General features: G+C 44.5%; 1 protein-coding gene across 2 annotated transcripts in view; it reads right to left on the bottom strand.

Annotated features, from left to right (window-relative positions):
- The window catches only part of LAPTM5 (lysosomal protein transmembrane 5), a 487,606-nt gene that overhangs the window by 80,894 nt on the left and 378,964 nt on the right, over nt 1–27,748 (bottom strand). For both annotated transcript variants that reach the window (XM_044084718.1, XM_044084726.1), the window contains exon 6: nt 12,727–12,825. In XM_044084718.1, the coding sequence (XP_043940653.1) occupies nt 12,727–12,825 (99 nt within the window). The remainder of the gene's footprint in view (nt 1–12,726; nt 12,826–27,748) is intronic.

Here is a 27,748-nt window from a genome sequence, read left to right as displayed (position 1 = left end):
GAATATTCTGCTGCATATCCACAAGTCAAGCTCCACTCGAGTAACCCGCACGGGCAACCTCAACCTGGCCTGTGACATCAAGAGGACTTGTTGGCAGGACAGATTTGTGTCCCAGAGACTCCCCCATCTGTGGAATAGACTCCCCCTCCACATCTAGCAGAGTACATCAATATCCCTCTTCAAGCGCAACCTGGATAACTGGATGGGAAACAGAAAATACACCCCTGGGATTCCATCTGTGTCCCTGCTGGACAGGGGCTTTGGGTGCTGACTTGTCTAAACATGGGCTAAACTCTTGGCTAGGCTTATAAGGGCTTCAGGGCCAATAGCCTAGTACCTTCCTATGATCCTACGCTTGATTAAGGTCCCTAGAACAAGTGAATCGTGTACCCTTTGACTTATGAATGTGCAACATTTCCATTAAGGTAGGATCAGAGGTTGCGCTGTATTCAAGGCACATGTTGCCTCTGAGTAGTCTATACCAAACAGAGTACAGTGACAGTGATTTCAGTCTGTCCACATAAGACGTGCTGAAGATTCTGAATTTTGTGAGGAAACTTTCAGGTCTGTCCAGTTGTTGCAGGTGCCTGTTTAAGTACATACCAAAGGGAACATTGTACTCTTATTATTGACCTTTTAAAGGAAGAGTACATGGTGGTTCTAAAGTACAGTTGTGTACACTTACCATAAATGTAGATGTTAAAGTGCACTCACTGTTGCAGTCATCACACTTGGGTTATCTGCCTGAAGGTAGCCCTCAGTCGGCCCGAACACCAGAGACTTAGTATTTTTGCATCGGTTGCTGTCGCTCCAGGACTGACGTCAGGTCATCGGGGGTATTAAAAACAGGCAGCCGACGCCATTACATCAGTTTTTCTTGCCCCAAATGTCAGGAGTCCCCCGATAGGGAGCTAAGCTATGGTGGGAAAATCACCACCAGTAAAAAGTAAATACCAATAGCCCTGTAAGGGGTGAGTAATACACACAGAGAGGAGAGACAGAGAAAGAGAAGGGGGCTGGAGGGAGGGAAACCAGGACTGCAACAGTGAATACACTCGGACAGCTACATTTATGGTACGTGTACACAACTGTACTATGTTCTTCATGTTTCACTGTTGCAGTCATCACACTTGTGTTGATTCCCAAAGCTGAAGAAAGGGTGGAGGCAGTCAAGAAGAGGTTGGGCTGGCTAGTATGCCCTGCAGGATGGCTGTTACAAAACCTGCTCTGGATTTGGAAAAGAAAGATAGGCAGGTGGTAATGCTTGGTGAATGTGTGTACAGAACTCCAAGTAGCAGCTTCCAGAATGTCCCTGGTAGGGACACCCCTGAGGAATGCTGTAGAGGTAGAAGTTGCCCTAGTGGACCCCCTGAGGGGTTGGTTTCCCATGGTGTTTGTAGCAGAAACTGTCTGTTTTGAAATGGCCTTGCCCTCTGCCCCTGGTGCAAAACTGAGTAGATTTCCTGAAGGGCTTAAGTCCTATCCAGGTAGAATTTGAGCTGTGTGTGCACGTCCAAGGAGTGCAGGATCATTTCCCCTTGATTTTGAGGATTAGGGAAGAAGGTTGGCAAATGTACATATTGGTTGATAGCCACACTGGACACCACTTTAGGCATAAAGGAAGGATTAGTCCTGAGGGAGACCCTGTCAGCATGAAAAATAATGACGGGTTCCACAGCCATAAGTGCTTGTAGCTCAGACACTCTTCTAGCTGAAGTGATGGCCAGAAGCAAGCTGTTTTCCAAGAGAGGAATTTTAGCTTTGCTGACGTTGCAGGCTCAAAGGGGGGCATCATGAGCTTTTCCAGTACAAAGTTAAGGTCCCAAGCAGGGGTGGGTGCTCTCCTTGGTGGCCTTATTTTGTTTGCCCCTCTCAGGAACTGTTTGATGATGAAGTGAGAGAAGAGAGGTGGCTCAGTGTTGTAATGAGCCAAGATGGCAGAGGCATGGCTTTGAGAATGATGTTCAGCACCTGCTTGCTTAGGCTGGTCACTGGGGGAGAATTCAAGGAATAAGCCAGGCTGCAAGATTCAGGGTTTGCAGCTGCTGATGCAAGATCTGTCTCCTCCTGCTGAGTAAGGAGGGTTGGGTTCTGGGGTAGGTGCCAGGCTGGCACCAATGACAGGCTGCGCAGTAGTGGGTAACAGTGCTGGCGTGGCCATTCTGGGGCAATCAGGATTGCCCTTGGTCTGTCCTGTCTTATCTTGAGTAATATTCTTGTGAGAAGGGGCAGTGGGGGAAATGCATAGATTGAGAGGTTTTCCCACTGGAAGGATGGGGCATCCACTTTCCAGGCCCTGCTGTGAGTGTCCTGGTGCAGAATTTGCTGAGCTGGTGATTGCAGGGGGAGGTAAAGAGGTCCACCTCTGCAGTCCCCATTTCTTGAATAAAAGGCTGAAGGTGCTGGGCTCTAATTGCCACTCGTATGGGACTAGGAGATTTTTGCTCAAGTCATCTGCCAGTGAGTTTTGTTTGCCTGGCAGGAACTGAGCTTGCAAATGGACCTGCATGTCCAAGGCCGTGTTCCACTGGGCCACGGCTAGCCTGCAGAGTGGGTAAAAGTGGGTTCCCCCCTGCTTGCTGACATACCACATAACTATGGTGTTGTCTGTTTTTATTAGCAGGGGTTCTGGTGAAAGTAGGGATCTGAAAGCTGTTAGAGTGTGCTGAACAGCTAACATCTCTTTTTAGTTGATGTGCAGATGAATTTGACTTGGGCTCCAGTGGCTCTGAATGCACTTGTCATCCAGGTGTGCCCCCCAGGCATAGTCTGATGTGTCTGTGGTAAAGGTCTGGGTGGCGTGGGGTTGAGTAAAGGGAAGTCCCTTGTTGTGGTTGCATGCTGCTGCCCACCAAAGAAACTCTGTCTTTAGACAAGGTATGACAGGAATGACAGTTTACACGTTCTGAGAATGTTGGCACCAAAGACTTTTTAAGTACCATTGAAGTTTCCTCATATGGAATTAGTAGGATGCAAGAGGCCATGAACCCTAGGGCCTGCAGGATTTTCCTTGTGGATAGCTGGGTTCCGGTGGCCATTTGAGTGAAGTAGCCTATCAGATAGGCTTGTTTTTCTGGAGTAAGGAATGCCAATCAGGGATGCTGTGTCCAAGTTTGCTCCCAGGAATACAATCTTTTGACTGGGGACTAGTTTTGATTTCTTTTCGCTGACAGTGTACCCCAGGGAGGTTAGAAGGTTCTTTACAAATGTCAAGTGCTGCAACAGCATTTCCTGACTGTCTGCCTGAATCAGGCAGTCATCCAAGTACGGGTAAATTTGAATTTTCCTCTGTCTGCAGTAGGCAATGGCTGGAGCCATGCATTTTGTGAATGCTCTGGGAGCAGTGGATAAGCTAAAGGGAAGTGCAGAGAACTGATAATGCATAGATCCTGCTCTGCCCTGAAACATAGGTTTTTCCTGCAGGAGTCCCTGATAGGGATGTGCAGATAAGCTTCTTTTAGGTCTAGGGTGGATAACCAGGCATCTTTGGCCAGCATAGGAAAAAGCTGCTGCAGGGTGAGCATTTTGAATTTTGGTACCACCAGGAAGGTGTTAAGAATGGAAAGATCTAGGATTAGGAGCCAAGTGCCCTCTTTTCTGGGTACCAGGAAAAGTCCGGAATAGAACCCTTGACCTATCTGTTCTGCAAGAACAGGCTGAATTGCCCTTATTGAAAGCAGATATTGAACTTGGTATTGTGTCTCTGCCTACTGGTTTGGAGGAAGGTCTGGGAACCCTTTTGGGGTTGGCAGTGAGTGGAAGTAAAATTTGTACCCCTGGGAAACAATGTTGAGGACCCATCAGACTTTGGTGATGGAAGTCCAGTTTTTTGCATGATGGGCAAGTATTCCTCCTAGGGGCACGAACAGTTGGGCAGAGGTGAGGAGTGGAGTTGAGAAGTCATTGTGAAATCTTTCTGTAAGGGGGTGGCTTAGTACTCCCTGTTTTTGAAGTGGAGGCACTCCATTGCTTAGATCTCTGCATATCCTGAGACCGTAGTCTGGGGGGTCCGTTTCCCCTGGGTCTAGTTTGAGATGGCCTTGAGGGGGCTGGAAAGGACCAATGCTTCGAGGGGCAATGCCTACTGAATCTAGGAGGTTGTACTTGCAAGAAATCTTTGACTGTCTGCATAGATTTAGCTTTTTCTTCCATCTTTTTAAGAACCTCTCCTGCTTTGGTGCCAAACAGATTGTCCTTGGTCAAAGGAGCATCTAGTAACTTTGACTTGACATGGTCTGGCAAGGTCTGCTCCTTAAGCCAAGCATGCCTTCTCAGCACAGAAACATTGACTGCTGCCCTGCAAGAAGCTTCTAGGACGTCAAAGCCACACTGCAATGTATGCTTACTGACTTGGCTTGCAGAATGCACAAGCTCTTGCAATTCTTTATTTTCTGCACAGTCTGTAAAGGTAACTAATTTTTGCTTAATAAGTTCCATAATATGTTGGTGGTACTTCAGCATGTGAAACTGGCAATTCAATGCCCTAATGGCGAGAGTTGCAGAGGTGTATACTTTTTTACCCCATCTGTCTAAAGCTCTGGAATCCCTGTCCGAAGGGGTGGGATTCTTAGCTGTAGTTGCTTTTATACCTTTAGGCCCCTGGGAGATTACCTCTGGGTCACCAGTAGGATTTTTGAAAAGAAATTTGTGAGAGTCAGGAACTCTGTACTACCTGTCCAGCTTCCTAGGGGCAGGGGGTAAAGAATCAGGAGTTAGACTGTATTCCATAAAGACATCATCCACAACATCCAGAACTGGGGGTATTGCTAAAGATCTATGCTGTGGCATGTCTAAAAATCCTCTGAGTCTCTTTTTGGACTGAGGATAGTCTTGGCATTCAAAGTGGAAATGCCCTTAAAGTATGTAGGGTTTCACCAAAAGAAAAAAAATCCTCTGGAGGAGAAGCAGAGGGAATGGATTCTTCTGCATCTGAGTCCTCATAAGCAGATAAAGGCATGTCTTTATATTCAGAAACCAAAGAGTTGGACTCTTCGTCTGTTAAAGCTGCTGAGGACAAGTCTCTTTCTCTTAGTAGGGGAAGGTTGGCTTCCCCTAATCAGCATAATCGGGTCTTCTGCCATTTTAAGCATTTGATGTTGTGGCAAGGAAGCAGGTGCTTGAGTTTGTGTTGTCGTTTTTTTAGGCGTAGCTCGTACTCTTGACCTTAGAAACTCAGTAGTTTTAGACAGAACTGAAGACTCAAAAGAAAGTCGGTTTGTGTCGAATATCGGTAGTGCGACGAACTTCCTTAGAAGCCAGTGCCTGCACAGCGGCTCCGGACCCATCCAAAGTAGAGACATCTGCAAGTTCCATAGTCAAAAAAGAGTCTCACGGCATAACTGACCCGGAACGAGTCTTGGTAGCGGCCTGCAAATCCATCGAAACAGGCATCAGGGGCTGTGAAAGCACCTCACTGAGTACCGGCCCTGTGCGGTCTCTGTCTTTATCCTTACATTTTTTTCAGAAAATCGGTAGTCGGATGGCCTACCGAAGCCATTTCAGAATACGGAGATCGACAGCAAAAGTATTTAGCGAAAATAAGGGCCCGACGATGAATAGTTCGGGCATTGAACAAAGCACAAAACAGACAGCGAAGTACATCGTGGTCTGGGCCTAAACAGGTGACGCAGTATGAATGGAAATCTCGGTGTGGTATTTGCTTTCCACAGGAGAGACAATTATTAACTTTCTCTGACATCGGTTAGAGCAAGAAAAACGGATTCCCCAACGGGGTACTTAGCTTTAGAAGATTCAATTCAGAAACGAAAACTCAGGTAGCGGTGGACCAGCACTCATGCGAACTGTTTCTGCTTCGAGCTCCTCGACAAGAAAGACTGATGTAATGGAGCCGGCTGCCTGTTTTTACACCCCTGACAACCTAACGTCAGTCCTGGAGCGACAGCAACCAACACAGAAACACTAAGTCTCTGGTATTCGGGCTGACTGAGGGCTAACTGCAGACAGATAACCCAAGTGTGATGATTGCAACAGTGAAACGCGAAGAAAGTACAGTTTTGTACCTACCATAAATGTAGATGTTCGAGTGCTAATACAGCTGCAGTAATCACAGATGGGTTCTCTGCCATCAGGTGGGTCCTCGGTCGGCCAAATTCCAAAGTCTAGGTCCGGCGTCGGTTGTTGTCGCTTTCTTTCCTGACGTCAGTGCGACAGGGGTATTTAAGACACAGCCGACGCCATTTTCTTCAGTCTTTCTTGCCCCAGATGTCAGGTGCCCCCAGAAGGAAGGCAATACATAAATTATATATATATATTCATGCAATGCAATATAATCAAAAATCAGTAGTTGCAAGCAAATATACCATAGAAGGATAACCCAAACAGGTTGTATGAGGAGGGGTTAGCCCCTAGGCCTTTACCAAGAGGGGAAGGAGGGAGGGAAACCTGTACTACAGCTGTATTTGCACTCGAACATCTACATTTATGGTAGGTACAAAACTGTACTATGTTCATCGTGCATACAGCTGCAGTAATCACAGATGGGTAGAATCCCAAAGCTACGCACAGGGTGGTAGGCACTAGGTGGAACTGGGATGAGCCAGAATGCCCTGCAACACAGCAGTGGCAAAGCCTGCTCTAGTTTTGGAGTATAAAGGCAGGTGGTAGTGTTTGGTGAAGGTATGCACAGAACTCCAAGTGGCTGCCTCCAAAATATCTTTGGTAGGAACTCCTCTGAGGAAGGCTGTAGAGGTAGCTGTGGCCCTGGTGGAGTGGGATCTGATGCCTGTAGGGACAGATTTTCCATGAAAGGAGTAACAAAACCGTATGCAGTGGCCTATCCATTTTGAAATTGTCTGTTTGGTAACTGGCTTCCCTTGAGCTCCTACAGCATAGGACACAAAAAGTTGTTCTGATTTCCTGAAAGGCTTTGTTCTGTCCAAATAATAACGTAGCTGTCTATGGATGTCTAAGGAGTGTAGCAGCCTTTCCCCTTTATTTTGAGGATTGGGGTAAAAGGTGGGTAAGTGTATGGCTTGATTTAAAGCTACCCTGGATACCACTTTAGGCATAAATGATGGGTTGGTTCGAAGGGAAACCCTGTCCAGATGGAAGATGAGAAAGGGCTGCACAGCCATGAGGGCTTGTAGTTCCGAAACCCTACGAGCTGAGGTAATGGCCAGGAGGAAAGCTGTTTTCCAGGACAAATATTGCAAATCTGTTGAGGCAGCTGGTTCAAAGGGAGGCAATGTTAATTTTTCTAGAATGTAATTAAGATCCCAGGCTGGTATTGGTTGTTTCCTTGGAGGTCTTATATTCTTAGCCCCTCTGAGGAACTGTCTTAAGAGTGGGTGAGAGAATAAGGGTGGATCAGTGTTGAATTCTGCAGAAATGGCTGAGGCATGAATTTTATGGAGGAAAATGAAAGTCCACTGTTCAACAGCTCAGCTAGATACTGTAATATCTGAGGCAAATTCAGTTTTCTAGGATCCTGGCCTTTTTTCTCATTCCAAGAGCAAAACCGTTTCCATTTTGCAGAGTAAGCCTTTCTAGTAGATGGCCTTCTGGCCTCCAAAATGACATCCTGCACCTCTTTGGAGAGTAGGGTCTGTTGTGGTGTTAAGGAATTTTCCATGCAGCGAGATTGAGTGTTTTCAGCTGACTGTGAAGAGTTTTGTAGCTGTGCTGAGTCAGTAGAAGAGGCATCAGAGGTAGGGACCAGGGAGGAGTATGCATTAGGCTCCTCAGGAGTGGGTACCAGTGTTGTCTTGGCCAGTCTGGAGCAATCAGTATCATCTTCGGTCTGTCTGCTCTTGCTTTCAAGAGCACCTTGGGCAGAAGAGGCAAAGGTGGGAAAGCGTAAACTGTCCATGCTGCCCAACTGAAAGAAAGGGCGTCCACTCTCCAGGCCTTTGGATGAAAGGTCCTTGAACAGAACTTTTCCAATTGATTCCTGTGGGAGGTGAAGAGATCTATGTCTGGCCTTCCCCACGCTTGGATTATCTTTGTAAACACTTGAGGATGCAACTTCCATTCGTGTGGGTCTGTCATAATTCTGCTTAGATTGTCTGCCAGCGTGTTTTCCAAACCTGGCAAGTACTGTGCTTGAAGTTCGATTTGCCATTCCAGAGCCAAGTTCCAAAGTGACATGGCTAGTCTGCACAGGGGGTATGAATGTGTTCCTCCTTGTTTGTTTATGTACCACATTACTGTGGTGTTGTCTGTTCTTATCAATAATTGCCCTGGATGCAGGAGGTCCTTGAAAGCTGTAATTGCATTTATCACTGCTAGCATTTCTTTTTGATTGATGTGAAGGTGCTTTTCTTTTTGGGACCATTTGCCCTGAATGCACCTGTCTGTCATGTGCGCCCCCCCGGCGTAGTCTGAGGCGTCTGTTGTGATGACTTGATTTGCTTAAGGCTTGCAGAATGGAAGACCTGTGTTTGTTTGACATGCTTGGGCCCACCATAGAAATTCCTTTTGCAAACATGGGATTATTGGTATTATTGTTTCCAAACTGTGGCTGTGTTAAGACCATAGGTTTTTTAGGTACCATTGAAGTTTCCTCATGTGCAACTTTGCACATGGGATTAAAAGAATGCAAGATGCCATGAAGCCCAGAGCCTGCAGGATTTTCCTTGCAGTGAGCCTGGTACAATTTGCTAGTATTTTGAAGTACTGAGTTAGTTGCCCCTGTTTTTCTGGCGTGAGATAGGCCATCTGGGTGTTTGTGTCCAAGTTGGCACCCAGGAAAGTTATTTTCTGAGATGGTGTTAGCCTGGATTTCTCTTTGTTGACTGTGTATCCCAGAGAATTCAATAACCGTGTTACATAAGCCAAATGTTCCAGAAGTATGTGCTTGCTGTCCGCTTGGATCAGGCAGTCGTCCAAATAAGGGTAAATTTGTATCCCTTGAAGTCTGCAGTAGGCAATTACTGATGCCAGGCATTTCGTGAATACTCTGGGCAGTAGATAAGCCAAAGGGCAATGCAGAGAATTGATAGTGGATTGAACCTGCAAGAAATCTGAGGTATCTTCTGAAGCTTTGTCTGATTGGGACATGCAGGTATGCCTCCTTGAGGTCCAATGTTACCAGCCAAAACTCCTTGCCCAGCATGGGAAGAAGCTGCTGTAATGTGAGCATCTTGAATTTTGGTGCAGTAGAAATGTGTTTAGGATGGATAAGTCCAAAATGGGTCTCCAGTCGGTTCCTTTCCTTGGTACCAGAAATAGTCTGGAATAAAACCTTGACCTTGTTCGTGAGTAGGTACCTCTTGAATAGCTTTCATGTCCATGAGCTTTGAAATTTGTATTTGTGCCTCTGCCCTTTGATTGTGTGGCAGGTTTGGCATGCCTCTCATTTTGGAAGAGTGTGAAAATGAAATCTGTAGCCTCTGTTTATAATGTCCAGGATCCATTTGTCTGTTGTGATAATATGCCAATTTCTTGTAAATAATGCCAGCTTTCCTCCCAAGGGTGCTGCCAGCTGAGACTTGCTTGGCATGAAAAGGAGGAAGTCATTGGGTTTGTTTTCTGTATTGTTGTGCACTGTCTTCGCCACCTCTTGGTGCTGGAGTTTGCCATTGTCTGCCTCTATATGATCCTTGAGATTGTCCTCTGCCCCTTGTGTGCCTGTATCTACCTCTTTGGGGCTTGTCCGTGGCTGGAAAGGACCAGTTTTTAGAAGGCCAATTTCTGCTAAAACGTGGTGGTTGAACCTGTAGAAAAGCTTTGACAGTTTGCATAGATTTAGCTTTTTCTTCCATTTTCCGTAGTATCTCCTCAGCATTAGTACCAAATAGTACATCCTTTTGTAAAGGAGCATCTAGTAGTTTAGCTTTAACATGATCAGGCAAGACTTGTTCCCTAAGCCAGGCATGTCTACGAATGACTGATCCTGTAACAGCAGCTCTACTTGAGGCCTCTAAGGCATCATAGCCACATTGTAAGGTGTGTTTACCCACTTGTTCTGCACTATGCATCATATCCTGCAACGCCTTCAAATCTGGTTGTTCAGGTTGAGACATTTTATTTCTTAATTGTGATAACAGAAACTGCTGATATTTAAGCATATGGAACTGACAATTTAAGGCCCTCATGGCTAGGGTGGCCGAGGTATATACCTTTTTTCCCCACCTTTCTAAGGATCTAGACTCTCTTTCGGAAGGTAGTGGATTCTTAGCAGTAGAGGCCTTCATTCCCTTGGGGCCTTGAGAAATGGTTTCAGGGTCAGCATTATGGCTTTTGTAAAGAAATTGGTGAGAGTTAGGAACTCTGTAGTACCTATCAGGCTTGACTGGGGCAGGAGGCAGGGAATCCGGATTAAGGCAAGCCTCCGAGTAAACATCATCAAGTATGTCCAAGACAGGAGGTATCGCCAGAGGTCTGTGTTGAGGTAACAAAATAAATTCCGTAAGTCTTTTCTTGGAATCAGAAAAGTCTTGGCCTTCCCAATGGAAGTGTTCCCTCAAGGTGTGCAAGGTTTCCCCAAAAGAAAAATCCTCTGGGGGAGATACAGAAGGAATGGACTGCTCTGCATCAGAATCTTCAAAAGGGGAGTACGAGTGTTCCTCTACATCAGAGTAGTCTGAAAAAATGGAGCCCTGGTCAGAAGAGGGAGAATCTTCCTCCACTCTGGGTCTCTTGTCTGGAGGGGGTTGGGAACCCCTGATAAGAGTAATTAAATCCTCAGCCATTTTTAGCATCTGCTTTTTAGGCATGGGGCCTGGAGATGGGCCCTGTGCAACAGGCCTCTTGGGATGCATGGCTGATTTGGACATAGTAAAGGCCTTAATGGAAAAGGAAGATGAGGGTCTAAAGACACCATGGGTGGAAGTGGACCTGTCCACATTAGGAGGCTCAACACTCACTGTGGCTTCGGTGGTTGTAGTCTGGGTATGGGCCGAGGTACCTGCGGTCTCGGTTACAGAAGACACCGCCAAAGAAGTGTCGTCGGTAGTCAGGGGCTGTATAGGCATCTCGCTGAGAACCGGACCACGTGTAGCCGATTTTGGCGTGGTGTTGGTGGAGACCGCGGACCTCGCGTGTCGGTCCTTGTCCTTGCATTTTTTGGACAAAACGGTAGTCGGAGTCTCCGACGACATTTTATAATCAAAAGCTTTACCAAAAAAGTGTTGGGCGAACTCCGCCCGACGCTTAATAGTGCGTTTATTGAAAGTAGCTCAAAAGCGACAGCCCGAGACGTCGTGGTCTGGGCCTAAACAAGGTATGCAGAGGGAATGGAAATCCTTATGCGGTATTTGCTTCCCACAAGAAATACAATTGTTAACTTTGTCTGACATCGGTCTGAGGCAAGAAAAGTTTCCCCAACGGGGTACTTAGCTTTAAAGAAGACTTCGGTTTCCAATTTTTCGTAAATTCAGGAGCTGGCCGACCGGCACTTGCGAACTGCTTCTGCTTCGGGCACTGCGCGGCAAAAAAGACAGAAGAAAATGGCGTTGGCTGTCTTAAATACCCCTGTCGCACTGACGTCAGGAAAGAAAGCGACAACAACCGACGCCGGACCTAGACTTTGGAATTCGGCCGACCGAGGACCCGCCTGACGGCAGAGAACCCATCTGTGATTACTGCAGCTGTATGCACGATGAACATCATCCTCTTTTGTGCTGGAAGCTATGCCATTGCTTATGAGGTTAGCACGCAGAATGTCTTCCTCAACACTGTGGAGACACGGTGATCAAAAGTAAGCTGCTGTCAACCTGTGTGCCCAAATTTCTCAACACCGATTAAGAGCTTACGGCATTATTAATATGGTAAACTGAAAGGACATCGCCTTTGTCAAAGGGGATGATGAGTGCATTTGCATTGAGTTTAAGACCATGCCTTTGGCACCAGTTATTGGTTTGTGTAAGTCCTTGAAGAATGCTGACATCACTTGGGGACTCAATGACTGCTCTTAAACTTTGCAGACACACACCTTTTGTTTTTGCCTATACTTCTGAGAAGTACATTCCAAACAATAGGGGCCCCATAACTGATCCCTGTGGAACAGGACTGGTGACGGGTCTACTGGTGGAGGTGGAGTCCCCTGTTTTGACTGTATGTGTTCTGTCGGTGAGACAGTTTGCAACACATCTCACAGTATATGGGGTGACCCCTAGCTGGGTGGGTTTTTTCAATGATGCCTGAGTGGGGGATTGTGTCAAAGGCCTTGGCTAAGTCTAGATAGGCCGTATGTACAGATATGCCTTCTTCCAGGGCTTTGTTGACAGTCTTGAAGAAGTCCACTGGGTTCAAAAGGCAGGATCTCCCTTTAACAAAACCACACTGGGTCAGGGTCAAGTGTTTGAAAGTTTCCTATATCCTTGCTGATGAGGTCCATGATGATTCTTTTCATGGCCTTGCAGATAAGATTGGTTAGGCTAATGGGTCTACAGTTCCCAGGGTCAGCAGGGACAAAACCAGTGCTTAGGCTATTGCTATTGACAATTTTCCCAAGAAACTTAAACAAGAAAGACACTGAAACAATCAAGGTACATCCTGCAAATATATATAAGGTAATGTAAACTATGAAATAGGTTTTAGCAGATGAGAAGTCGGCACCTCTAGCTAGTAATGTTAAAGATCTTTAATTACTCATCAAAAAGCAGCTCAGTTCCTAGACCACAAAAATATTATATGTATTATGGTTTTCCAAAAGAAAACAGCACTAATGTTTTATATAGACCCAAAGTGTAGAAAAGGACATTCACAAAGCAAGATATTTGCATTAAAACTTAATAGTACAAACACACACAGTGACAATCTTACCTTATCGGACATTTCAAAAACTGGGTACATTCTAACGTCAGCTTGATTGCGAGCCTTTATGTATTTGTAGCAGGTCCATACACAATCAATCAGGTAAACCTGATTCAGAGTGGAATAAAGAAAGGAAAAAAAAAAGGTTCAGTATATCAGAATTACCATCTGATGGTTGCAGACATGATTCAATATTACAAACACGATAGAGTGCAATGATTGTTCCCACTTGGGCCTTTGGCCCAGGTCATACAACGATATTTGAAGCAACATGCCTACCTGATTAACAAAAAAAAAAAAATACTCAAACCAAATAACTAATGTGAAAACCAACTTTAATTAAGGATTGCCTGCATTCTACTTTCTCAAATAATTACTATTTGTTTAAAGAGAAACCATGAACTAGCACATGTTTTCATTAACAGGCTAGTTAAAATGTACTAGGAAAAGCTTATTTTGGCTCACTCTCCCTTCAAAGAACTGTAACATTTAATTGAAATATAACTGCATGGCTGTTGTAGTAAAAATTCAAAGTTGTTTTTTCTCAAAACAACAACAACTAAGCCTACGAAGATTCTTATTTTCTGCTGAATCTAAGCACATCAATCTTTACAGCATGTTTCAAGAAAGAAAGAAAAAAACTCCCTTAAGATGGTAAGATGAATGAGAAATCAGTCAAACCAATGGCAGACACTGCACCCAACAAAGGCAACTGCAGTCCTGACACAATTTAAAATCTGTCCTGGAAGTAGCCTACCATCCACGCCCCTTGTCAGTGTTGTAATCTGCGACATACATTGTTATTTTAGTGGTTGCCTATCTCAGCTGAAGGACATGATCCTTTAAGTCCCAAACGTAGCTCAGAAAAAGAACAGTTAATTTTGAAATTCACTGTTAGATTTTTAATTTTTTTTTGTCTGGGGCCAACCTGCATTTCCCAAAGTGGGATGGGGTGCCTCACATTTATGCTTCTTAGACATACTAAGTCTTATACTGCTGTACTTCACAGTGGGAGGAACTCTCCAAGATACAACCTCTGAACTCAGATATAGACCACATTCATAGACCTCCCCTGTTCTGAGGATTGCAACAATGATCCTAAGAATTTCAAGAGGCACCAAATTTTGGTGACCTGGGGTAAAACTCACCCAGTTATGTAAAACAAAAAAAAACCTGTGATGTAATAAGGAGCAATGGAGTGACAAGCACAAGAAAATGTGAAGGGGGGGGGGGGGGGATTAAGCTACTACAGTCTCCGATAAAACAGGACAATAAAATAACATATAACGATTAGCTGAGGTGTAGACATGAAGAAAGATCACAGTCCTGCAGTGCATCTTGTACAAAAGGCTAGTCATTCAATGGAAGATTCCTAACATGAAAATGATTTCATAGTTTTAAACAGACATTCTATAACTCTATATGTAAAGATGACCTCAGGTAATGAAGCGGTGAGAGAGGTTTAGCTCACTGCAGTATGTGTTTAGATTACATATTAACTGCTTGATTGGCATGCACTTTTGCTTTAACTACAGAAACCTATAGCAGAGGCAGATCCACTAGAAAGGAACTTCAGATGGACCTCAATCCTGTCATCCACTGGGAACAATGGAAGCCTGAATCAGTGCTCTCATCAGCCACCAAAAGACAACAAATCAGTGCTCTCCTCAGCAACCAAAAGACAATGAAAAGGAAATTAATTTTCATTTCTGAACTCTAAAATGAAACACGGAATAGGGGAACAGCAACAACAACAAAAAAGTGTGTATAGGAACATATCATACGATAAAATGGGTGAATGCAACCACCTCACCTCCCCCTTACTCAGCATGATGATCATGACTGCCCACTGGAGGAACAGCTAGTCCATGGAGTGACTCGCCTTCAGATATTCAGTCCAAGTCTTTGGAGCTGCAACTCAAAGAGACATCTGGGGGAGGGAGGGGGTGAATCTGAATGACCACCAGCACCATTCTCACCAACAGCAATGAGAACATTCAGAGTGAAGTCTATGAGCACACAGTCATCAGATGAAAAAGAAAATCACTACCTGTAAGAGGAAATGACACTCTGGCTTCCTGTCCTATTCTCTAAGGTACTACTGATTAGACCATGTACACAGCCAAACAGGACAGACCACATACAAAACAAGACCCCAGGAAGAAAATGATCAAAAGTTCTGCCTTCAGTAACAAATATCTATAAGCAAATCCTCCAAGGGGTACATGCCACTGACTCAGAACCAAAAAGGAGTATAGGCGAGTTACCCCACCTCCACTCAAGTATGCTCTTTTTTTTTTTTCTTCTCTCATGTACTGTATTGTATTGTGGAGCTTTTCTCCCCGGGCCTCCGCTAAAAATGGACCTGCGCTCAGTCGGACTTTCCCAGTAAACAAATGTAAAATAAAATAAATAAAAATAGAAGCAACAGTTGCTGACAGGAAAGGATGCATAAAGTGAAGGCCTACCTAAGGCTCAGGGGTGGACTCTGCATTGATCGAAGGCCAACATGACAAAGAGCTGTCACCAGGAGAGATATGAACTTTATCAAAGCGTGAGAAAAATACCCATGCCTACAGGCATGCCAATTCACCATATTCTGTCTGTGTCCAGACTGCCAAACAAGACTCCCTTTGCCCTCCAAAATACCAGCTAAAAATAAAAAGAGGAGAGCAAACTTCAACACCTTAGGCAGTCACGGAGTGGAAGACAGGAAGGGCACATGTGAAAAATAATTAGCTTTATAGAATGAGGGAGACGCACTCCCCTGTGGGAAGCCTCCAGCCAGAAAATTCGATCCAGACCCACCAGTCACTCTGCAAGGTCGTGCACCAAAGATATACTTCCTCAGTGCTTTGGATACCCCAGGTAATCCATGATAAGGCTCTGGACACTATGAAACCTCAAAGGCTATTCCATACTAGAAAAAAAATACCCAACCAGTGTGACTAGAGAGAAGAATGTTGAATTCTGAAAAACAAGACTGCAAGAGCATCACAAGAAGTTATCAGCCTACATTCCCTCATAAGAGCTTAAAGAAAAAGGCCATCAAAAAGCTGTTCAGTGCAGGAAGGACAACAATGCAAAGAACTGGCAGGAAAGACCTGTATTACTATGGAAAAATGAGAACTCCTGCCCTTCTGTAAAATGGGACAGCACTGATTAATCCTATAATGGTACTGTCTACTTCTGCCACATGAGAAAACATGGACAAACAAGAAGCAGCTATTCCTACCCCAATTTTACCTGCCACTTAAAGGGGGGCTCTCCTGGCACCTCAGACTGGAAACTAAACTGTAACAAGGAATCTGTCAGAAGCCCCATGAGTTTCCACCCAGTAAAGAGGGAAGAGACAGCAGGAGACCCTTGACCTTGTCTCTGTGTTGATGACAGACCTCCCTGTTCCTCAAGAAGAAAGAATAGTTGTGTAAAATCTTAACATAACCATAGATACCCTTCTCTTCACTGCTGCAGTATTCTTAACCTGAGGGATCTCCTGCCTGAAGATGACCCAAAGTCGGCCAGTAAAGTCTTGCACTATTGTAGGGTATGTAGGACACTGCATGTAGGCTGCTGTCTGACATAGACCATAAAAGCGACATATGCATGTACCATCTCAGAACTGAATGCCCCAGTAGGAATGCCAAACTAAGGATATAAAAGGTCAGTATATCCAAGCCAAACAATAGACCAGGAGGGAAGGAGGGTGGGACAGAATACTGCAGCAGTAAAGAGAAGGAAATCTATGGTTATGGTAAGATTTTGCATAACTATTCTATGCCCTTGTATTCACTTGCTGCAGTATTCTTAACCTGAGGGAAAGTACCAAAGCTCAAGGAAGGAAGGGAGGAGGAAGGAGCAGAGGAGTTCTGAATGAAGCCATGTAAAATGGCTTTAGCAAATCCAACTCCAGATCTGGAGATGCCATCCAGTTTGTAATGTTTGGTAAAGGTATGAATTGAAGATCAGGTGGCTGCTTCAAGGATGGCACTGTTATAAACTGGAAACTAAACTGTAACAAGGAGTTATCACTCTGAATCTGGTCCTCATCTGCTTGTTGCCCTTGAAAAATGCCTTAGAGGAAGCCACAGCCCTGGTAGAGTGGGCCTTCATGGGTGAAAAATGGCTCTTTCCACGGAGGGTGTAACAAAGGTAAATAGTCTGCTTGGAAATGGGTAAACCCAGAGCTCTGGGATGAAACTTCACAAATAGCTGATCAGATTTCCTGATAGCTTGACTCGTGTCCAGGTAAAACCTAAGTTGTCTGTGTACATCTAAGGAGTGTATTACCTCCTCACTGTGGTTTTGGGAAGAAGCTAGGTAATTAAATGGACTGGTTAAGTGATAACTCATTAACCACTTTTGGCATAAAAGAAGGATTTATTCTCAAGGATACCCTATCCTTATGAAATACCAAGAAGGGGGGCAGTGCCATAAGGGCTTGTAGCTCCGGCACCCTCCTGGCTGAGGTCAAGGCCACTAATAAGACAGTTTTCCAAGAGCAATGTTTGAGGGAGGCCAAAGATGTGGCCTCAAAGGGGGCCAAGGTTAGCTTTTCTAGAGGACAATTAAGGTCCCAAGAAGGCAGAATAGGTTTCCTGGAAGGTCTAATGTGAAGGATGCCCTTCAGGAAATGTTTCACCTCAAATCTGGGTGACAGAGGGGGGAGAAACAGGCAGACAAGCAGAAATGGTTGATGTGTGCTTTAACAGAAGAATAAGCCAAGCCAGCAAACAGCAATTCACACAAGACAGAACCACTGGGATTCCCACTGTCAGTGGGTCTTGGTTCTTAGAGAGACAGAGTGAAAATCTTTTCCAATTGGAAACTTAAGATTTTCTGGTATAGGTTTTTCTGGCCTCCTACATAACCCTGAACAGTTCCTCTGAGAATACTGACAGGTGTGGGTGCATTAAGGCTCCTTTGTTCTGTGGGAGTAGGTCTACTCTGTGGGGTAACTTGTGGTGATGGCCCTTGGCTAAATGTAGAAAGAGGGGGGACCAGTGCTGTCTTGGCCAAAAGGGAGTCACCAGCAAGATTTCTGGTTGGTACTGTTGAATCTTGAACAGGATCTTTTGGTATTACAGGTAGGGGAGGGAATGCATACAGAAACATCCTCTTCCAACAAAAGCAGAGGGTGTCTCTACCTTTCAAACCAGAGGACTTCGGACTCTGGCACAAAATTTTGGAAGTTGTCGGTTCAAGGGGGAGGCAAATGAGTCTATGTGAGGAATACACTACTGGTACACTAGGTCCAGGAACACGTCTCTGAAACATCCATTCGTGGGACTAAGTTAGGGACCTGCTTGGGAAGTCTGCCATGAGATTCCAGTTGGACGGAATGTACACTGCCTGAATAGTTTTGTGGTATCAGGCAAGAAATTCCCATACCAGAAGTACCAGCCTGGAAAGAAGATAGAATCTGGTCCTCATCTGCTTGTTCACATACCAAAAGGACTGTCATGTTGTCTGTGAACAATTGAAGAGGGCCTGGGCAAAGAAGAGGTCAAAATGGTTGTAAAGCTAATAGCAATGCTCACATTTCCCTGATGTTGATGTGTTCCGTTTTTTTGAGAGAGACAGCAAACTCCCTGAACTGTGAATGTGCCCAAGGCAGCTCCCCAGCCCACATCTGATGCAACTGTGTAGAGTTCTAGGACTGGGGTGAGAGGATTCAGGGGAAGCCCTAGATTTAAGGTCCATCTGTTGGATCCACCAGAGCAGTTCCCTCTTTAAGCAAGGAATGAGGGGGGCCTTTATACTATAGTGGGTGAGAATGCTGGGCCCACACTAATCTGAGAAACCACTGGAATTTCCTCATGTGGAGTTTTGCCATCAGTACTATGGGAATGGCTGAAGCCATGAATCCCATCACCCTGAGGAACAACCTGGCCATGATGCGAGTCAAGGGGAGAATGAGTGAAAGGAGGACTGAAGGTCCTACACCTTCTGAAGTGGAAGTGACACTCTCATTATGTCTGGCTGGATTTGACAACTCAGGAAAATGTGGCCCTTAGAAGGGGTGAGGACCAATTTCCTGTAGGTGATGGTGACTCTCAGTTTTCCAAGGAGGGAAATGGTGATCTCCAGGCTTTAGAGTGTGGGACGTTGTGGCCTGTAAGAGCAGGTTGTCCAGGTATGGAAAAATCTGGATGCCCAAAAGTCTGCAATGTGCAATCACTTGAGCCAGGCATTCTGTGACTACCCTCAGTGCTGCTGAAAGACCAAAGGGCAAAGCAGAGTAATGAAAATGCCAGGAGCCCACAAAAAAAAAAAACACAAGAATTTCTTGAACATAGGGTGAATGGGGATGTGAAGGTGAGCATCTTTTATATCTAGAGATGCCATGTATCCTTGTGGAAGGATAAGGGGAGATAGAGTTTGGAGTGTCAACATTCTGAAGGTAGGAACCTTTGGGATAAATCCAGGATTGGTTTCCAGGGGCCATCCTTTCTGGCTAAGAACATTCTTGAGTAGAAGCCTTTCCCTCTTGAGGTTTGAGGAACCTTTTGAATGGAGCCCGGTTGCCAAAACTCCCAAAGAAGCTCTGGGAGGAGGGGCAGCTGATCTCAAAGGGGGGGGGGGTTGAGGGCTGCCCATGAAGGTAGGGGTGGAGTGCCAAACCATGAAGTAATGTTTTATGATTATGGAAAGAACCCAGGTACCTTGGTTGATGCTTTCCCAGACCCTATGAGCTTTTGAAAGGTGAAGGAAAAGAGGGGAAAGGGAGACATCTGTAGGGCAGTCACAGACTCCCTGCTTTGTCAGGAAAGGACTGCTTTTGTTGTGAGAGTGGCTGAGAACTCCTAGGCTTCAGCTGTCTCTTGCCTCCTCAGGCAGACTTACCAGAGTGCTGGGCATGGCTATGGACAACAACAAGGCTTAGATGGGAAATTTCTATGAAACCTGGGCACACAAGAAACCAAGATGCATTTCAACTCCTTGAGTTCCTTTTTTTACCCTGTAATGACTTAAACAGAGACGTGGCTGCCCTACTAAATAAGGCTGAATAATCTAATAGTGCATCCATTAATTTAGATTTGATGGCATTCTGGAGGGGCTGCAACCTGACCCAGGAAAACCTAAGAACTGAACCAGTAGCAGCTGCCCTGGCACAAGCCTCTGCAGCCTCACAGCCTCATTTAATAGAATGTCTTGCCACTTGGCAGGAAGCTCCCAGGAAGGACAAAGCCAAGGCTTTTTTTTCTGAATCTGGAAGATCTGCAATGGCACTAGATTCCCGAGACAAAAGCTCCAAGGAGTACTTGGTCATGTGTCTGATAACGGATGCCCCTGAAAGCCAAGGTGGCCGAAGTATAGGCCTTTTTTCACAGTCTCTCAAGAGTTCTACTCTCTTTGTCTGATGGAAGAAGGGTGGTAGAAAGCAGCATCCTAGACAGTTTATCTGTAGCCACAGAAATGACCGCTGGATCTGCACTGTGACAGCTAAAGAGGAATTCACAATCCTCAGGGACCTTATAGAAATGGTTTGGCTTCTTTAGGGCCAACGCCTGGGAGTCTGGGGTTTGTGAAGCATTGTGAAAGGCATCCAGTAATGCAGGATGCACAGGTGAAACTGCAGATGGGCCAGTGACATCATCTTGTAGAAGCTGATGGCAAGTGTCCCACTTAAGTCTTCTCCCATTTTCACCAAAAGATATCTCTTCCATAGGGGAGTCAGCAATGACTTGACACCTCTTCAATATTCCTAGGGAGAGGGAATTTGTGTAGAATAATCCAAAGATTCCTCTTCATCAGAAGAAAGTTCATCTGATGAGTCATTATCCCTAATCCTTTTTTGAGAAGGTTGGGGAGCAGCTGTAGGAGCAGGCTGAGAGGAAGGTGGGTTGAGTGCCATGAAGGCCTGAAACAAGCTTTGAGAAAAGGCCTGCCTATCTGTAGAGGCCTCTCTGGCAGAGGATAAATGCTTATTTTTTTGCTTTTTCTTTGCAGGAGAAAGGATCCCATGCAAATGGGGACCAAACAGAAGTGTCTTACTCTAACTCTTTCCTTGCTTGAATGCGAAGTAACCCCCCCAGAACCCTCCATACTTTCGAGCCTAGGTTCCCTGCAACATCCTGATTGGAGATCTGTTCGACCTCCACAGATGTGCTCACAGCCAAAGTCAAGACAGCCTCAGAACTGGGCTTGGCCTGTGAATCTGTGCCTGAAGTCGGACAAGCCTCCAGGTCACCAAGTACCTTGTGAGAAACGTCTGACGGTGGAGGTGCAGCGGAAGCTGCAGGCCGAGGTTTCTTGGCCTTGTGCTTTACTGGCTCGGAGTTGGACCCTGAGGTACCCTCCATATGCTTGGCTAACAAGTTAAGCCATTGGTTCTCTAAATAAATAGCAGGAGAAGAGAGCCTGCTTCTAAGGGTCTTGGGTATAAAGGACTGGCAAATGCTACAGGACTTGTGGATGTGGTTATGGCCTAAACAAAAGAGACACTGTAAAATGGCTGTCCTTATGTGGAATTTGTCTTCCACACTGGCACTTGCCCTTCTTGGATGACATAACCAAAACAGTAGTAAGAGAAAATATTCCCTAATGGGGCACGTATCTGGCAAAAGGCTGAAGTCACAAACACTGAAATGATCAGACCGATGGTCAGAATGGCATTCTGACTAGTGGCAGAAAAGTTCTGAAGATGGTATGTGCGCACGCCGCTTTTATGGCCTAAGTCCAACAGCAGCGTACGTGCAACATCCCACATACCCTACAACAGTAGGGAACTTTTGTATATTGGCTGACATCGGGTCGCCTTCAAGCGGGAGATTCCTCTGGTTAAGGATACTGCAGCAAATGAACAGGACATCAACAGTGACAGCAACGTGAAGAAATAGTCCCATCCATCAAGGGGAGCACCTGCTTCCTTTTATACAGCCTGCTGACAACAGACAGACACTCCTGGCCAAAAAGCAATCCCCTCCTCAAAGGAACTCTTGGATTACAGCAAATGAACCATTTCTCAAAGATGGGCTACCTCGGTTTGTGCTATTCTGCACTGACACATGCTCCAGCTTGCAGTTGTAGCTGCTGCAGCCAAATAGCCCAAATTACAAATACCTGGGAGCCACATGCATAATGAAGATCTACCAGGTCTATACCACACATCCCATCTTTCAAAATTGCTCTGAAAGACTTCCTAGCTAAAATCTGGTTCTGTTCTTGCTCAAATCCAGGATAAACCATATCTCTAAATGTGAACAGGTATTTTCATTCCTTATACTTCCTTACTCTCCCTTCTTCACTTACTTCCTTACTGCTATCTAATTCTCTTCCCTGACTTTCTATTTAAATATAGTACAAGCTTGTTCTTCCCTCACTTCATATTACAATTCCTATTTGTATCAGACTGACTTACCTTTAATTCCTCAACAAGCTTTCCAAAAGTTCTCTAAATATTAAATGATCGTCATATACCTTGCATAGATTTTTAACCAATGGTTTTATATTATGTCTAATTTGTTGTAATTATTTAAACTGCAGATATTTTTGTTTTATTTTTGAAGAACATAAAATTATTCTTCTTAAAATGTTTTGTAATAATTTGGAGCTTTTTTCCATAGGCATCCACTGAAAATGGGCACCTACCTGGTCGGACACTCCTGTTAATTAAATGTCAATAAATAAACAAACTACTAAGTAAATAAATAAATGAATAAGTATTCCTAGAACTCAAATAGAAGCTCACTGAGTTTCTCAAATACCAGTTCCACTAGGAAGGACTGGAACATGGTCAGCTGAGATGTTCAGCTGAGAACCTTAAGGCCTTGTGTAAACAAACTTTCCAGCCAAACCTGCCCTCGACCCTTTGTTAAGAAGTATGGGAGTAACAGATTCTCTGTGATCACAAACAGCCTGCTTATACTGCAAAACAGTCAGCCTTAGGATGCTTAAACAGGAAATCAATCTAACAGGCCTGGGGCTGACACCAAGCATTACATTTTTGGTGTCCACAGAAGCAGTGTGTGAGTGATTCTAAAATATGCTCGCTGTAAAGAGGAGGTTGACCAGGGATTACAACTGCTACCAAGTGTAGGAGCCACACATGGTCATAAAGGAGGCCAAAACATGACACACTTCATAAGCCTAAGGAAGTCCACAAACAAGAGACCATCCAAGGTGGGTCTCAAAGAACAGGCCTTATTTTCTTATCCGACCAGTAACAGAAGCCTCACAGCTAGCAGCCCTCTAACATGGGCTCGAGGGGATGAAGCCCAATGTCTTCCTACAAGTAAGTAACAGATCATGTCTGAGCTCTAAGCATGCGATAAACAAATAGCATGTAAAGTGCACACTGGGGACTATATGCACACCAAAAGTAGAAAGATACGGATAGAGCCTTAACTCATTCAAACCTATATCACTTTTTTTGTACTCTTCCAGTTCACACTCATAGCTCATTATGGCATCCACATCTTTTCTGGGGTCTGGCTTCTTTAACTAAGTGACTTCCTAGCTAATAATAGGCGTTTTAGAAAGGGCAAGGAGCTGTTAACAAAATGACACTAATATTACACTATGTTCTATAGCAGAGAAATTACATAATCACGGTTTGTCAGTTATTATGAAAATTTTTATATTTATGCTTATATTTTCATAGTAGTGAGCCCTACATGTTATTGACAGACATGGTATGATATGCCAAGGGGGGAGATAGGAAACTTCATTGTCAATGTCCATTTATATCACAATATACCAGAGATATTTCTAGCTATTGGTTAGTACTTATGAAAATAAATATTTCCATATGCACTTAATACTTCAAAAAACAAGTGACTTGCAAACTGTTGCATGACATCAGGTGAAACCTTACATGTTGTTGAACAAAACTAGCTTTGATATTTATAGGTTCATAGGTAGGTACTGGGCTATCTGCCCGAAGGCATATATTAGCCCAGCCATGTTGTGCGGTATTCACCGCCCCTTTGGTTAGTTCCCTAGGCCCTTGATCTAGCAGCTAGTACCCTTGGCCCCCATCTAGTAGAGCTGTTGGTATGATTCCTGGTGTGAACTTTCTGTTACCCATCCACTCGTCAAGGTTCCTCTTGAAGAGTGATAGTGAGGGGCTCTGTCTTATGTAGGTCGGGACCTTGTTCCATTGCAAGGGAAGTCTTTGCAAAGGGAATCTATCCCTCCAGCATGTTCTATTCATTGTTGTGCTGAGGTTTATATCCCTACAGCGTGTAGCTCGAGTAGATTTGGTTTTGCTAAGATGGAGCATGTTCAACAGTTCTGGGTTGGACATGGCTCTGTATGTTAGACAGCGATCGCCCCTGAGAAGGCTGTATGCAACAGAGAAAAGCCTTAGTTTTTTCAATCGTGCTGAATAGGGCAACTGTTTGAGGCCAGTAATCCTCTTAGTGAGGTACTTCTGTGGTCTCTCCAGCTGCTGGAGATGCCTGGCCAGGTACATTCCAATTGGTGCATTGTACTCAATAATGGGTCTGATGAGGGAAGAGTAGAGGGGCACCACTACATCCTTAGATCTTGATGCGAACCCTTTCGTGATCAGATGGGTCACACAGAAGGATTTTCTAACCACCTTGGCAACATGGTTATCAAAGGAAAGCTGACTATCTACTTAGGTCCCTAGATCCCTTATTACGTCTTCAGATTTCAGGGGGTTAAATCCTATGTGGTAGTTCGCAGGTACTCTGTTTTTTCCAAAGGGGATTACTATGCATTTTTTAGCGTTTAGCTTGAGACCATGGCTTTGACACCATGCATCAGTCTCATTAAGGCCCTTCTGGAGGATATCCATGTCGGCCGGAGTCTCTGTTATAGCACCCAGTTTGCAGTTATCCGCAAACTTGGTCAGCCACAGCCCTTCAGTGCTTGCCTGTACTTCTGAGAAGTATATGCCAAACAGGAGGGGCCCCAGGACAGAGCCCTGAGGCACACCGTTCGTTACTGGTCTGGATTCGGACATAGATCCCGCTACTCTTACTTTATGGGATCTGTCAGAGAGCCAGTTTGCGATCCAGCTTGTGACGTAAGGGTTTATGCCCAGATTGGCGAGTTTATCAATAATACCGAATGGGGAATGGTGTCAAATGCTTTAGCAAGGTCAAGATAAGCTGTGTGTACCTCCTTTCCCTTATCTATAGCCTGAGTAACTGTCTCAAAGAAGTCCACCAGGTTCAGAAGGCATGATCTGCCCTTGACAAAGCCGAATTGTGTGGGGTCAAGTGTTTGGTGGTTCCCAATCTCTCCATTTATGAGTTCCATAATGATTCGCTCCATTGCTTTACAGATCAGACTGGTCAGGCTTATTGGTCGGTAGTTCCCAGGGTCGGTTGTGGGCCCACCCTTGTGCAGCGGAACCACAGTTGCTGTGCGCCATTCTATAGGCACATATCCTGTTGAGGGGCTGAGACTGAACAGGGTATTCAGATGCGGGGTCAATTCATTTTGGAGCTCACGTATGACACAGCCCGGGACACCATCTGGTCCCATGAAGGCAGTGTTTTTAGCTTTAGATAGAGCCTTATTAACCAACGTATCAGTAATATTTGAGTTACACAATGCCCTGGAATAGTAATAGGCCTTGCAGGTGGTGAGGGAGGGGAAAAATTTGCACTGAACCTGTCAGCCAAGATGTTGGCAATGTCATGGGGTCAGTGTATTTTGTTCCATTTTGTACTAGCTCAGAACAGACCTGAGCGTTGCCATTTAGGTTTTTGACGTAACCATAGAAGGCCTTACGGTTATCCTTGGCATCCTTGGCAACTTTGTTTTTGAAAGTGGATTTAGTTGACTTGATGAGGGCCCTCAATTTCTTACTAATGCTGATCAGGGATGATTTTTCTACTTGAGATTTGGCCTTTTTTTGTATAAGTCTCCTCCTTTTATTGTATAGCTTGCTTATGGCCGGGGTCCACCAGACTGGTTTCTTCTTGCTTGAGGAAGGAGTCTTGGTTTTATTTGGGATAGCATGGTCCATGCAATCCTGAAGATGTATATAAAGTGCCTTGGTGTAGGATTCTGCATCCTGGATATCATTATCCTTCTGCAAGGGAATAGTGAAGCTTTCCACTTCTGACGCAAGTAATTTGAAGTTTGCTTGGAAAGTTTTTTTACGATGGTTTCTTTGACTGGGGGAGGTGGAGGGGTGAGGATGTCCAGGGTTATCAGTTTGTGGTCTGATCTGACCAGAGAGCGAGCGATAATGGGTGTGGTACAATGGGCGCCCTTATTTGTGATGACTAAATCCAATATGTTGTCCCCTCTAGTGGGAGAACATACCAGTTGTTCAAGGGCATTTGAATTTATAAATTCTATGAACCGCTGGGCATAGGAGTTAGAACTTTGGTAGTTCGCAGAGTCTATACCAGGGTAGTTGAAATAACCCAAAATTATGGTGCTGGGTAGGACCTTTATATTTTCCAATGCCTCAAGGAATGCTGAGTGAGCATCTTGGGACATGGTGGGTGATCTATAACCGGTTACGACTTGAAATGTGGTTTTGCCTGCTGATAGCTGCACATGGATGAACTCTGGGCATCATGCTGCGCCACTAACCTGGAGATGTAGGTATCCTTGATGAATATGGATACACCTCCGCCCTTTGTACTGCGATCCGGTAACTGAGGCTGGAAGGTATGATATGAATTGTAACCTGGTAGTGCTGGGGTGCTCTCTGGAGCACTGTAAGTTGCAAATCTTGAGAGATATTCAGCGTTATGTATATTGGTAATTATAGAATTAAGCATATGCTTTCATATTTCTGTAAATATCTCAATAAACATGCACTCATATGAAAATGTCTTCTCATATGAAAGATTATGCCTGGTCAACAAAAAATGTTCAAACAATACATGTCTAGACTGTACAGTTTCCAAGACATTTGTGAAAGTGCAGCAAAAATACAATTTTGGTTTTGTGTGCATTAAACCCATATGGAAAAACTACAAATGCACTGACTAGTATCAAAAATATAACATTTTTGGGTTTGTGTGCATTATAGTATATTACAAGCTATACAGAAAAAACTACAAATGCACTATTACCACTCTTAAGAAAACATCTTGCTGATAACATTTGTACTGTCTTAATAGCATTTGTTGTTCACAAAATACTTACATTTGTTTATCTTACGCTTTTTAAGTTTATTTTTCAGAAAATGTTCTGGAATGGCAAGATACGTTAGGCAGCTAGAGGTGTGACATTCCACACCACATGAGTTTTAATAATTTAAGTTGCTTTTGGTGTTGCTATCACACCTATGTCCTTCAAGGATGAAAGCCCACATCTGCCACTCAAATCCGCATCACAAATCAACAAGTGCTAGATATTTAAAAGTCAAGTCAAAGTAAATTTTATTGTCATTCAGACTCCACAAGTGCAACTGAACGAAATTAGGTTAATCCAGGCTCTATGTGGAAACATCTAACACATACAACAACTCACATTACTACATTTAGACATTCCTACTACACAATATTTATTGTTTTACATATCACCAGACATTTACTAAGCTAGAGAGACAGGATATTTATTGCACAGAATTACACAGCTACTTCTTATTGCACAGGATTCTATTGGCACTAGTCTAAGGAAACACTACATTTATTGCACAAAAATTTCACAGCAGTTACTTATCGTACAGTCTGCCATCCACCTCTCTTGTTGTAACTGGTGGATAACACATTGATTTTTCAGCCTCTATGTCAACCGTCAAGGCACTTAACCTAACTCCTAACCCTAGCAGTACCCTTGCCCCATTCCTGGTTTGGCATTCTTTCTCCTCTTTGATCTCACTTTTGATGTCCTCCTTTATGCAGACTGCTAAGTCACCTCCACACCTCCCTTGTGTGTTTTTCCTGAACAATCAATACCAAGCATCTCCATGTCCCCTGGTGTCACTGGCCTATGTTTTTCTGATGCTAGCAATGTTCACTCACCTCCTGGAAAACTGATTCCAGCTCATACATATTCCTAACCAAATTTCTTGCACTGTAGAGTAGGACTACTCAACCACAGTTTGTGCCATGCCTGCTTATATCTCTGCTAGGTAATGTATCTC

This window comes from Protopterus annectens, chromosome 1.part1, assembly GCF_019279795.1.
Source record: "Protopterus annectens isolate FY-2018-M chromosome 1.part1, PAN1.0, whole genome shotgun sequence".
Taxonomy (NCBI): Eukaryota; Metazoa; Chordata; order Ceratodontiformes; family Protopteridae; genus Protopterus; species Protopterus annectens.
The sequence above is the reverse complement of the archived record's forward strand: the minus strand, read 5'-3'. Positions and strand labels throughout refer to the sequence as shown.